This window comes from Procambarus clarkii, chromosome 51, assembly GCF_040958095.1.
Source record: "Procambarus clarkii isolate CNS0578487 chromosome 51, FALCON_Pclarkii_2.0, whole genome shotgun sequence".
NCBI lineage: Eukaryota > Metazoa > Arthropoda > Malacostraca > Decapoda > Cambaridae > Procambarus > Procambarus clarkii.
This window is the reverse complement of record NC_091200.1, coordinates 16696111-16710256: the sequence shown is the minus strand read 5'-3', so window position 1 is coordinate 16710256 and position 14146 is coordinate 16696111. Positions and strand designations below refer to the sequence as shown.

At 44.0% G+C, this 14146-nt stretch overlaps 1 protein-coding gene across 4 annotated transcripts in view; it reads right to left on the bottom strand.

Moving 5' to 3' along the window:
• PKD (serine/threonine-protein kinase D3) overlaps positions 1-14146 on the bottom strand; it is a 149483-nt gene that overhangs the window by 60237 nt on the left and 75100 nt on the right. For all 4 annotated transcript variants that reach the window (XM_069304044.1, XM_045768884.2, XM_045768886.2 and 1 more), the window contains one exon: positions 769-907. In XM_069304044.1, coding sequence (XP_069160145.1) covers positions 769-907 — 139 coding nt within the window. The remainder of the gene's footprint in view (positions 1-768; positions 908-14146) is intronic.

Genomic DNA, 14146 nt, shown 5'->3' with positions numbered 1-14146 from the left:
TTTGCATCATCTTTTGCAGATGATGCTAGAATTTTCATGAGCAGAGAACAAACTCCTAACTGATGTAAATCAGGTCTTTCAATGGTCCACAGAAAAAATAAGATCTTTTACTGAGAATAAGTTCCAGTTCCTGCATTACTGGTAGGGTAAAAACAAAAATATAAAAATGGAAATTGCACACAAAATGCAGTAAAATCACCCTATAAAATGAAAAAGCTATACAGGATTTGGGAGTGATCATGTTACTTAAAAAAAAAAAATTAAGTAGTTGTCAATAAAACATCTAAATTATTGGACCGCTTAAAATTTTACATTTATATTCTCTAGAGAGCAGATGTATAACCACTTGGAAAATATTGGATGAACTAAAATTTGTCATGCATCTATAACCTTATAATGGTGAATTCTACCAGTTATAATTTACAACTTATGAAAGGGGTGGGGGGGGTGGGGTAGAGTTGTAGAGCATATTTTTGTAATATAAATAATAACATTAGGTAATATTTAACATTTCAGTACACAGTGTATCCTGTAATTCTGGAATTTCAAAATAATTTAATCTTTGTAATTGGCAAAATTGTCATTAAGGCAGATCAAAATGAACAGCAACAAAACAATTAATGTAATACAGTAGTATCATGCAGCAACCATTGTGCACTCGTGGCACAAGACATTCTAAACAGAAGCTCAAGACCTGTAGCGTCTCTCCACTATAATATACACCAAAAGTTTAGGTGAAAAATATAACAAAAAATGAGGAAAACTCACCCGACATGACGATCTCGACCAGAGTGTCCTGAGTAACTTCAGAAGCTGCGTTGATGATCTGAAGGATGTTTGGCGAGTCGTAATCGTGTCGAAAAAGAATTAGTCGCTCGTTTAATTTATTGAGGCTATGGTCCGGGAACTGAAACAAAAAGGAAATTCGTCAACATAAGCTTTTACACTTACAGTATTTCAAATTTAAATTCATAGGCATACCGATAAAATTTCTGCCCATAACTACATATTGTACACAGTCCATTATGACAACGTATGCATATATGCAAAAATGTGCACAGGAAATGTTCATGTTCTCTGCATTCCCTTTATTACAGAAATCTCTCCTACCCCGAAAGGGAAAGTTCGTATTGAGCAGTACTTAAGGAGGGGCAGAAGTGATTTAAATACGTAGTACTGCATTAACATCGCTGTGGGATTGTTGGATTTAGACGTTCTCAAAATCCATCCTCTTATTTTTCTGACTGATGTTATATTTGCTTGCTTATGTTCACCAAATGTCCTGTCATCAGACATCATAATTCCCAGATCTTTCGTATGTTATTTTCCATCTATGTGTAGGTCTGATTGTGTCTTGTTCATCATTTTAGTCATACCTAAATAACAGGAACTTACCACTGTTAAACATGTTATTTGCCATTGCTCAATTAAAGACATAATATCAGCTTGTATTATTTTAGTGACTTCTACAGAGAAAATTGTCACACTGATTTTTGCATAATCTGCAAAGGACGACATGAAGTTGTGACTAGTATTTTTGTCTATATCTGATATAGAATGAGAAATAGCCGTTGTGCAAGAACTGTGCCCCAAGGTGAGCAGAGCATTTTCACTGCACTTGGACCTAGTTTGATTAACCGACTGTTACCCTTTCATTCTGTTTGATAGAAAATTTTAAATCCAATGCCTTACTTTACCCAATATTCCTAATGATCTCATTTTATTGGCTATCACTCCATAGTCTCACTTATCAAATGCCTTTGCAAAGTCTGTGTATACAACATCTCCAATTTTATCTAATGCTTTCGTGAATTTGTCATAGTAGTTGAGTAATTCCAAAAACTGGATCTTACCGCTCTAAATCCAATTTGACCCGAGTAGTGAAGTTCATTTTTCTCCATAAAACTGGAGATCTGATTCCTAATCACTCTTTCAAAAACTTTTATCATATAAGATGTATCACCCTTATTTGTAAGAGTACAGTATTTAGAATGTAAACACGCATTGTCGAATAAAACAACGTAGGTCTAAGCTGGTTTACTTTAATCACTTTGGCACCCTTTATACCAAAAGTAGAGTTTAGTAAACACTACTAATTGTCATTTTGCCCCAGTGCAAATTACTGTACTGGTCCTAGGCCAAATACAAACCTAAACATAAAAGACCTTGACAAGTGTTCTTACTACGGTTTCCCATACTGGGTACGTGTTGTTGACCCTTAAGGATAACTTACCTTATAGTTACCTTGTGATGGTTTTGGGGCTTAGCATACCCGCGGCCCTGTCCTTGCACAGGCCTCCTCGTTGCTGGACTGGTCAACCAGGCTGTTTGACTCAGCTGCTCGCAGCCTGACGTAGGAATCACAGCCTGGTTGATCAGGTATCCTTTGGAGGAGTTTATCGAGTTCTCTCTTGAACACTGAGGGATCGGCCAGTTATGCCCCTTATGTGTAGTGGAAGCATGTTGAACAGTCTCGGGTCTCCGATGTTGATAGAGCTCACTCTCAGAGTACCTGTTGCACCTCTGCTGTTTAACGAGGGTATTTTTAACATCCTGCCATGCCTTCTGGTCTCATGTGGCATTATTTCTGTGTGCAGGCTTGGGACCAGCCTCCGCTACTATTTTCTACTTTTAAATTATATGTATCTCTCCCGCCTACGCTCAAAAGAACACAGATTTAGGCATTTTAGCCGGTCCCAAAAATTTAGATGTTTTACTGAATGGATTCTAGCAGTAATGGATCTATGCCTGCACTCCAAGGCCAACAATTTCTGCAGCTTTGAAAGGGGTTGTCATTGTGCAACAGTATTCCACTCTAGAGAGCACTGGCGTCTTGAATATCATCATTCGTATAGTGTCTCTAGTTTGAAAGGCTCTTGTTATCCTACCTGTCATTTTTCTTGCAGTTGTGACGGCTACTTTATTGTGTTTTTTAAAAGGTAACGTATTCCGACACGAGTCGGAATACTATTACCCACCATGAGAGTAAGAACAAGACCAGAACATAACGATGCCAACACAGAAGACACTGTTCAACATAACAGGTCAATTACAGTACACCTGATTAATCTTTGTATGTAGTGGGATTGGGTGGATAGGAGCTGCCTCGTATGGGCCAATAGGCCTTCTGCAGTTACCTTTATTCTTATGTTCTTATGAGTACACCCAAATCCTTTACATTGTTTTTTTCGTTCTAGGTTATGATTTTACTGCGTTTTGTATGATGCCCCACCCTTTGGTGGTCACATTTTAGCTTTGCCTCATTCGTGCCTGGCATTACCCGGTACTTGTTACATCACTAGTGCCCACCACATGCCAGCCAATACCTCACTATCACATAACAATCCCCAGTTGCCATACAGTAACCGAGAAGTACCGAGTGTCACCCCTGCTATACACTTTTCTTTTTGTCAGAGACAAAGTTAAGAGGTAGTAGTTGAAACAACGGCATATGGCTGAGGTACCGGCACCGCATATAGTAGTAACTGGCTACTATATGCAACAATAAGTCAGCAGCAGCCACAACAAAGAACAATTGCTGCAGCAGCAGCCACAACAGACAACGGTCGCTGCAGCAACAGCCACAACAGACAACGGTCGCTGCAGCAACAGCCACAACAGACAACGGTCGCTGCAGCAACAGCCACAACAGACAACAGTCACTGCATCAGCAGCAGCTACAACAGACAACGGTCAACAGACAACGGTAGCAGCAGCCACAACAGACAGCGATGTCTGCGGTAGCAGCAGCCACAGCAGACAGCGATCTCTGCAGCAGCAGCCACAACAGACAACGATCGCTGAAGCAGCAACCACAACAGAAGCAGCACCTGGATTATACTTGGATGGTGTTCTGGGAGTTGTTCTATTCCCCAAGCCCGGCTCGGGGCCCGGCTCGGGGCCCGGCTCGGGGCCCGGCTCGGGGCCCGGCTCGGGGCCCGGCTCGACCTGTGAGCAACAGTAGAAGCAGCAGCACCCAAAGACAGCAACAGAAACAAAATATAGACTTGCATAGATTAAACCAAACACGTGTATAACGTAGCCTGTGAATTACAAGCAACATAAACCATAAATATATAATCGTCAGGCATTATATTTTATATATATACATTAGATTATAAAATTCAATTAAATACTGTATAGATAACTGCACATTAATAATTAATTTAGCTTACAAAAAAAGTTTCGGGGTTGTATACAGATTTATTTAGAATATATATCTAGGTTATTTATAAGAATATGTTTTGCTCCCTTTTAATATCACTATTGTTGAAACGTTGTTTGCAAACACTGAGCGCTCCCTCGCCGCACATCTGTGCCAGGTGAGTACGACGGGCTCACCATAGCCCGTGCTGCTTGTAACTTTTTGCATCAAGTTGCTGAATCTAAAAACAACTCCTTCGCGCTGGTTTATATTGGGCGTCGCCCAAGTATCGTCTGAGACGTGTTCGGATCCAGTTCTTCGCAATTTTGAACACGCGGTCGACGGTCCTCTCTCTTCCCGTATTTTCCAAGGCCCATTGAAAGAATGGTTTGCATCAGTTTGGAGGTCTGCTGTGTCCTCAAAAATACTAATGTGATCTGCAAAGGATGATACAGTACTATAGCTTGTGTCCTCAGTCTGATATGAGAATGAGAGTACTGGGTCAAGTACCTGGGGGGAGGGAGGACAGCTTTCCATGATGGTTGATCTGGATTTTACTTTGTAGACCATTAATCTTTTTTTTCTGTTAGTTAATCAACAATGTATCTAACTACTTTGCCACGTATTCCTTTCGTATGCATTGTGCGGACAATTAAACAATCTGGCTGATGGGACACTTCCTGCATGAACCTGTCCAACCCCCGCTGCAAAAATTCCACTTTTGTTCAGGTAATATTTTCCTGATAGTTCCCTTCCCTTCAGGCAATATTTCTTATATTTTGGCGGAACATGATTGAAACCCCGCGGGCTTCTGATGTCCATACACTGGCCACTGATTGGGCCCTCTGGCACGTGAACTATTCACTAGGCCTATTCTACACCCCCTACCACATCTCTCGCTCCACCAACTTGTTATTGCGCTTGAATATAAGTCGCACGTAGATGCGTGGACACGAGTGAGCGCGAATGTAAGTGCCATGTGTGTAAATACTTGTGAAAGTACAAGGGAGCGTGCGGGGGCACAAATGAGGTAATGGAACCGCTGTGGGGAATGTCATGACGTGAGTGCGTATATCCCCTCTCAGAAAGAGCAGGCCAGAATTCGAATACACAATTCTTATATAAACTTGTGTTGTTTGTATCCGTGCATACTTACGGGTGAGATTGAAACAGGGCAAGAGCAGCGCAGTGACGGAAAGGGGGGGACAGAACGACCTGGAGAGCGTGCAGAGATCCTTTACTGCTAGAATCCACTCAGTAAAATATCTAAACTATTGGGACCGATGCAGGCGATGAGTCACAATAACGTGGCTGAAGTATGTTGACCAGACCACACACTAGAAATTGAAGGGACGACGACGTTTCGGTCCGTCCTGGACCATTCTCAAGTCGATTGGGACCGACTAAAGAGCATAAATCTGTATTCCCTTAAGCGCAGGCGGGAGCGATACATAATAATTTACACGTGGAAAATAATAAGAGGGGCTGGTCCCAAACCTGCACACAGAAATAACATCACATGAGACCAGGAGGCATGGCAGGATGTGCAGAATACCCCCGTTGAAGAGCAGAGGTGCAACAGGTACTCTGAGAGAGAACTCTTTTGCGGCCCGAGACTGTTCAACACGCTTCCACTACACATAAGGGGGTATAACTAGCCGATCCCTCACAGTGTTCAAGAGAGAACTGAATAAACACCTCCAAAGGATACCTGATCAACCAGGCTGTGATTTGTACGTCAGGCTGCGAGCAGCCGCGTCCAACAGCCTGGTTGATCAGTTCAGTAACCAGGAGGCCTGATCGACGACCGGGCCGCGGGGACGCTAAGCCCAGGAAGCACCTCAAGGTAAGGGGGAGTGGAACTGAGATAAGAGAGGGAGAGGCGGCATTAAAGACCACTGGTCCTGTGCCAGGTAAGTCCACTACGGGCTCACCATAGCCCGTGCTACTTGGAACTTGTTCCGAGTAGCTGAATCTATAACAACAACAACAGGCATTAAACCAAATCTTGAAGCGTGGGGTTGGAGAGAGTGAGGCAACACTCACCAGAAGGGTCGGCAGCGAGGGTAAGCGTGTGACTCGCCCCACGCTGAAGTCATAATAACGGAGAGCAGCTTGCTAATCGGAATTTCTAAACGCAGTATCAGAGCGGCCGTGGTCACCTGGGAAGGTCCCCCAAGCCCGGCCAATCAGGGACGATCGCCATGAACCTGTCGCGTTTCCTCGTCAAAACAACTTGAAGCCTGTCGTATTAGAACTCCCAGAACCCAAGCCAGGTATATTACAAATATGCTGTATAATACACGGTGTCCACGTGAAACCTTTACCAAACTTCCAGTCACAGCAATATTTATAAATATACAACGTTTCCAGCTAGGAAAATATGACGATATCAATTATAAATCTGAAGCCAGTCCTTGCAGTATTTTCTACATACAGATCAATAATCACAAATTTCTCTCCTGCGAGTTCACCTTGCGAACTTTTAGGGCTCTCAAAAGCTTAGATGTTTGACTGGATGAAGGTAATGTTCTTTACATGTTTTCCACAAGACTACTACCTGTTGATGGCTCTGGGGGATCATTGATCTAGCTTTTTCCTTGAAGACTTACACTTGTGTTCCGGCAATATTCCTTATACTAGCTGGGATGATGATGTATGACAGGTCTTGACGTTAATAAGGGAACTAAACATGTGGATGCACTCGCATTAAGGTACTGCTGGGTAAAAGTACTTAAAAAGCCCCGATAAGGTATTAAATCATCAATACATCTTTCCGGCTTATTATATTGGTGAGAAAACTGAACAACGGTTTTTGAAGAATTGTTAAAAAAAAAACTATGAGAGCGCGTCCATATACAATATTTCATTGTTAATGGTGTCTATAAAAGGACAGAAATCGTCTATATATTTCACTCTACCCACCCCCACCTGTCTCCCCACCCTTCCACTAAATTCCCTTTCACTACCTCCCTCCCCTTTAGACATACGAGCTTTGCCATCAGTTTTTATCATCTGGATGCGCACACCCCAGTTACAGGTTTACACCCATTTCGGTCCAGAACGTCGTCTCTTCATGGTGGTGTGTGTGGTTTGGTCACCAACTGGCACCTACCTTACAACTACGGCTAGTTGAGTACGTGCCACTTGTAGCCTCCCATGCTGCTCTATTTACAATGGTTTTCTTTTGTCACACACAAACAACGCATCACGCCCACGAGTCTTGACTACACCAACTACTACCACCTCACACACGACACAATCCTACACACAATCCACACACGAGGCCACCCATTTCTACACCAGTTCATTCTTGTTTGCCTATCACAACGAGGTATAGGTGTCGTGGAATATTACAAGGTACAGGTGTGCAAAAGGAGACTACACGGCGCGGGTGTGGATTACAAGGTGCGGGTGTGGATTACAAGCCGTTGGCGTGGATTACAAGACGTGGGCGTGGATTACGAGGCGCGGACGTGGTTGGGCACGGGCAGCGAGCGCCCCGCGGTAGTTCACCCGCCTTCACCAACTTCTCTCTCAACACAGACACACTTCCAGGAAGACAGCATCACTGCCCCACACCACACGCGCCGACCACACCAGCATAACAACACTGCCCGACCCTCACCAACACGCTCACATCTTTCACTTCCAGTCTCTACTCCGTGTCTTCCAGCTAAGTATCCCTTCTCAAAATAAAAACCAAATAAAAAAATACATTATTTAGTAATTATAAAACAAAAATTCGACCTGCTGACACGTTCCGGACGTATAATACAGTAAGGGCGGGAGGGTTGTATGAGGAAAGGAATATATGGAGGGAGGAGTGGGAGCAGCACCGCTCCTGTGCCAGGTAAGTCCACTACGGGATCACCATAGCCCGTGCTACTTGGATCTATAACAACAACAACGATTGGGTAGTACCGGCCAGGTCAACACTGGATCCCTTACTGCTGGGAACTCTCACATCGTAACTATTTACAGCTACAAAACTACTTCGGCTTACTATGGGTAAAGTATGACAAGTCGACTTGTTTTAATTTAGAGATCAGCGAGAAATGTTTTAAGAATAAGACAAAATAATGATTGCGTTTTATTTTCAGATGGTCTAGAGCAGTGATTTCCTAACATTTCTGTACTGCTGCCCCCTTGATTCTATAAACTCATTTCCAGAGCACCCTACCTGATACCTGATCTGTCTGGATACCTGATCAATCAGGCTGTGACTCATACGTCAGGCTGCGAGCAGCCGCGTCCAACAGCCTGGTTGACCAATCCAGCAACGAGGAGGCCTGGTCGACGACCGGGCCGCGGGGTCGCCGAGCCCCGGAATCGCCTCAAGGTAACCTCAAGGTAAGGTCAGCATTTTAATGTTGGAAAGTGAACATAAATTACCCCCCTCACCAAAATTTGAGTGGTTTGGTTTGATTGCTAAAACTTTGACTTCAGATCAATGTCACTTTGCAGTCCAATTACACAATGAAATCACAAAAGCCTAATATATCTACATCTTCAACTGCCCCAAAAAACACAAATGACAAGCCCATGACATCACCCTAACAAGAGAGATGTTGAATAAACACACTTGTATAATAGACAAACCCCAAAATGTAAGAAGATTACAAATTCTTGAAGCAATCTACATAAAAATAGAACAACCCACCATAAATACCCAAATTACAGAACTATTCACTCTACCCACCATGAGAGTAAGAACAAGACCAGAACGTGAAGATGCCAACATAGAAGACACTGCTCAACTTGCCACGCCCACTACACCTGATTATTGATTGATCTTTGTATATGCTTTGTCCCTATTAACGTCCCCTATCCTTCCCCCATTTTACGGACTCACTATAGCCCGCTATATGGACATTTCGTTCCGAGTAGCTAATTCTAAAACATGACCATCTCCCATTTAGGCCCTATTCTTCCTTTGCGATGTACTCCTCACCATTTTGTTTTATGCACCTGACCACCTTAATGGTGTAAATCCACTAAGTCTAGCACTTCCCTACGGGCTCACCATAGCCCGTGCTACTTGGAACTTTTTGGTCTGAGTAGCTGAATCTAAAAACAACAACAACACACTCTTCACTTGAGAATGAACCAAGCAGATTCGAAACGCTGTGAAAATTTATAATAAGTATAATATATTCTACAGTTAATTATTTATTTTTCTTCACCTCGAACAAAGATGACATTTGGAGAAATCCTCTTCCAATTAAACCAAGATGCAAGAGCAAGTTAGAGGGATAGAAGCACTAAACAAGAAAATAATCAGTACAGAACATGTAGTCATATTCAATGAAACATGTATAAATGAAAGCCTACTGCCAGTATACACCAATAAGATAAAATAAATATTATATATATATTACACACCCACACACACACACACACACCCCACACACACACACACAACGATAAAAACAAACGTGAGCAAGCACTGCGCAAAGTTTGCTTTTGGGAGGACCCCCTTGAACACACCAACGTCACCGGCTCCCCAAGCCAGAACAAGGGCAACATCCTAACATTAGCAACCTTCACCAGCCACCCAAGGCGGATGTAAACTAACCCATTAACTCCTCCACTCCCTACTCGCACACCAGTAGCACAATTACAACAGATCTAAAGTGCACGGCCCATTAAACCTTGCCATCCCACTCAACCTCCAACCTCATCCTAGCTACTCGTCCCAACCTACATCCTCGGCTAGCTACGTGATGCTAAAAAAATCCCCATCACACAGGATGGTTAGTCATTAGGACATGTGATCAGTAGTCTGCATTGACAAAATCTTGGTGCATTATGAGGTTATCCTCCAGAACATGGGAGTTAATACAGTGATCGCAAAGCTCCAGGCACACAGACAGTTACAGCCCCGCGCCTGTGCCAGGTAAGTCCACCACGGGCTCGCCATACCCCGTGCTAATTGTAACTTTTGTTCAGAGTAGCTGAATCTAAACCACCACCAAGAACAGCCCCTCACCCTCTCCCACGAACCTCATTACTGAATCTTTTAGTCATCAAAGTTCAGAAGATCCTTGGAACCCGCTCAAGTTAACCCTAAACATTTCATAATCTCTGGATATTTATATTCTTTACACAAATATCCAACATGTAAATTATTTTACAGCTTTGTCAAAGGAAAATATACCCATAAACTTTATTAAACAACAACAAATTCACCTCATTATAAAGTTCTGTGAATGCCGATTTAAGTTTCTCTACCAACTAGACAAAACTCCAGAAAAGCAGCCACTCATTCTTGCACGTCCTAATGCATAAAGCAAACAAAACGCTCACGCACGGACCGTGTAGAAAATAACGTTACAAGAGTGTGGGAGGGTGTTGGTTATGCCATTAAGCGGGAAAACTAAATACACGGGAACTTCACAGTATAAACAGTGCTCACAGGAACAATGGGTGTCCGTATTCATAAAAGGAATTATGCACACACACACAATTACAGTTCATTAATAAATGTCACTTCGTTCATCAATACTGAATCACTGCCTTAACAGTACTGTGATTCTGCACTACGCTTGGTTCACCATTATCACCTGATGTATAACCTAGCGGCCTCCACGTCTGCATGCTGGCTTAATGCCCCTGCCAGCTCGCTACCTCCACACATTAATCCTGCAATCAACTCCAGTTGTGCGAGTATTAGAGTTTGACCTTGAGGGTCTCTGTATAAGAGAACTTTACATTACCATTTTTACTATATTAAAACATTGCACCAAATACACAAGAGTACAAATTTCAGGCCGAGAAACCACGCCCTTCTGTAATGTCCTCATTAAATCGCTATTTTTGTTATTAAAATGAGCTTACACACGGAGCCTCAAACTTTCGCCCTGTCTTCAGCTCGGCCAATAACTCAACCACTCCGTCTTCAGGTCGCCTCGTTTTAACTTATCTAATTAAAAAACTCGCACGTGTTATCGCTACAAATTACCCAGCTGTATAGCTAGCCAAACGTAACCCAACTTATCCTTGCCTATTAGCGTACATCAGCACTTAAAGTGACATATGGTATTCCTTAAAGCTTTACCCGACCATCCGCTGGTCGGCCGAGTGGACAGCACACTGGACTTGTGATCCTGTGGTCCCGGGTTCGATCCCGGGCGCCGGCGAGAAACAATGGGCAGAGTTTCTTTCACCCTATGCCCCTGTTACCTAGCAGTAAAATAGGTACCTGGGTGTTAGTCAGCTGTCACGGGCTGCTTCCTGGGGGTAGAGGCCTGGTCGAGGACCGGGCCGCGGGGACACTAAAGCCCCGAAATCATCTCAAGATAACCTCAAGATAACCCCCACACACACTACCACCCGGCTACAGCGAGCATAAGAAATATTGCCGGAACAACAGTGGACATCTTCAAGAGGCAACTAGATAGTTTCCTCCAAGGAATGCCGGACCAACCGGGCTGCGGTGGGTATGTGGGCCGCTCCAAGCAACAGCCTGGTGGAGCAAACTCTCACAAGTCAAGCCTGGCCTCGGGCCGGGCTTGGGGAGTAGAAGAACTCCCACAACCATCAACCCGGTTACAGCGAATCGTTCTCGATTCCAAGTCTCCAAAACTAATAGCTTTAAAAGAACTTTTCACAATTACTCTCTGCCGAGTTGCCTCCAGGCTTCGCGTGTAGCCTCTACCAGATACGTCAGGAGCTAATTGACCTCGATTACCAATGATCCACAATAGGGTCATTTTCAGCTAGCATCCCTTCTGACAATGATTTACTTGGTCAATCAATTACCATTATGTGACCATTATCATTTTGAATTTACGTTTACAGGTGATGAGTGGGCGGCGGGAAGCAATTACCCCGAGACATGACAGGTGGTGCGTGACGCAGGGGCACCACTGATACAGATGTGTGGCCACACCTGCCACCACTAACTACAATCAATGATTCCTCCCCAGGAGCTCATGGTGGGCGGCAATGGTCGCTCTCCTGCTCATGGTGGGCGGCAATGGTCGCTCTCCTGCTCATGGTGGGTGGCAATGGTCGCTCTCCTGCTCATGGTGGGTGGCAATGGTCGCTCTCCTGCTCATGGTGGGTGGCAATGGTCGCTCTCCTGCTCATGGTGGGTGGCAATGGTCGCTCTCCTGCTCATGGTGGGTGGCAATGGTCGCTCTCCTGCTCATGGTGGGTGGCAATGGTCGCTCTCCTGCTCATGGTGGGTGGCAATGGTCGCTCTCCTGCTCATGGTGGGTGGCAATGGTCGCTCTCCTGCTGCTCAAGTTAGACAAGTCTGCCCCCCCATCCCACTCTCCCGCCCCCCTACCCCCCTGGCCCCAGCCGCCGAAACAAAAGGTCAAGGGTTGACCTGTAATGATAGCAGGAGGCATTTTGACGGAGAACGCTCACGTATGTACTGCAACTGACCCAATAACACACGAATCTACGTTGAGGGCATTCACCCATGTCATCTGATACGGTCTGTAACATATGAATAACGCAATGTTCATTGTGTAATCTGTGTACTCTGATCGATTCGTGTACAACTGAAGCAAGCCCTTATCAGGCTTACAAATGCACATCACAAGACCACTGCACAGTAAAGATGATGCGCATGAGCACACAACACACTAGCATATACAAGTATGCTGCCTGACCACGGGTAACACAGTTGCAGCATGTGCACGTCGCGCTTACCCAAGTATGCTGTCTGACCTATGTGTATAACAGCTAAACTACGTACCCAAAACGGTTTCGGGTGCGTGCCGCTTGATTTGTGCATAAGAACTCTAGTACAAGCATGAACGCACACTAACGCTCACCACAATACACCAGAGTGCACAGCACAGCAACGACACTATTCCTTATGCTGCCAGTGAAAGTTCCTACGGTAAACCTTGAAAGATGTCTTAAAACAGTCTTTTTTTAATGCCTTTAAAAAAAATGGGAGATCAGTCTGAATGATGCGGGCATTTAGTTTAATACTTCGCTGGGACTGATGAGATCAACTTTCCAAGTTGCTACAGCGCCAACACACAAGATTTGTAGCATTTTGTAAGATGATTTCTAAAGATGGGTTGATAAACCGATTCGACAAGAAGGCGTCTGTGAAGAGTAGAGGCAAGAAATGCCGTCTTCTGGCATGTGACTTCTGTGTGTTAATTTAGTTTCGATAAGTTTTATAAAAGAATCTTATTGCATTCCAAGCAATTAAAAATAAGCGCAATGTAAGCGTTCACTAACGAACGCTTACACCAACTACATCATTTTTGGGTCATACAGAAGCCTAGTGCTTCATCAACACAGCCGCACGTTTGGGTGAAGTCTATTTCTTCATATTCTGTTTCCTTCCCAATATAGTCGACATCCTTATTGTGGGCCGCCGGCCTGCCATTTGCGCCTTCTTTATCTTCATTTTCTCCGTCGCCTCTTCCTCCTCACTGCTCGTCGCATACTCTTCTACACTACCTCAACCTATTTTCCCTCCCTTATGTTACATTTGTAACCTCTCCGAAACTCAAGAATGAATCTGCATCCCCGGGATGGAACCCTCGCATTACAACACACTAAGAGCCTCAGGGATATGCAGCAAGGCTGAAGGCCACCCACCCCTTCTTGAGCTGAAGGCTCCGAGCTACGTGTAAAGACTGGACCTCGCTGGAAATGAGGAATAAGTGGAACAGTAACGCAACCTCAGATTCTAAGAGGAATTTACGAAGCAGCACAGAAACAATGCTCAAAGGAAGAACAGCTCAACGAGGATCATTGATACAAAGTATACAAACAACTCACAGATGTCTGAAACAACAACTTCAGTGTTATGAGTTGTAAACAAATGGAATGAGAAGTGGTTGATGCTCTATCCACAATCGTAAATGTTAACAAAACTGAGATTTGAATAACTATTAAACTATAAATTTTCAACAGGCGGGGCTAAGAGCCGACTTTCGACCCTGCTTGACCTGCTTGATGACCTAACATATGTCTGACCCTGCAAGCAGATCTAGGCAAGTATAAACTTCACAGTTTGAA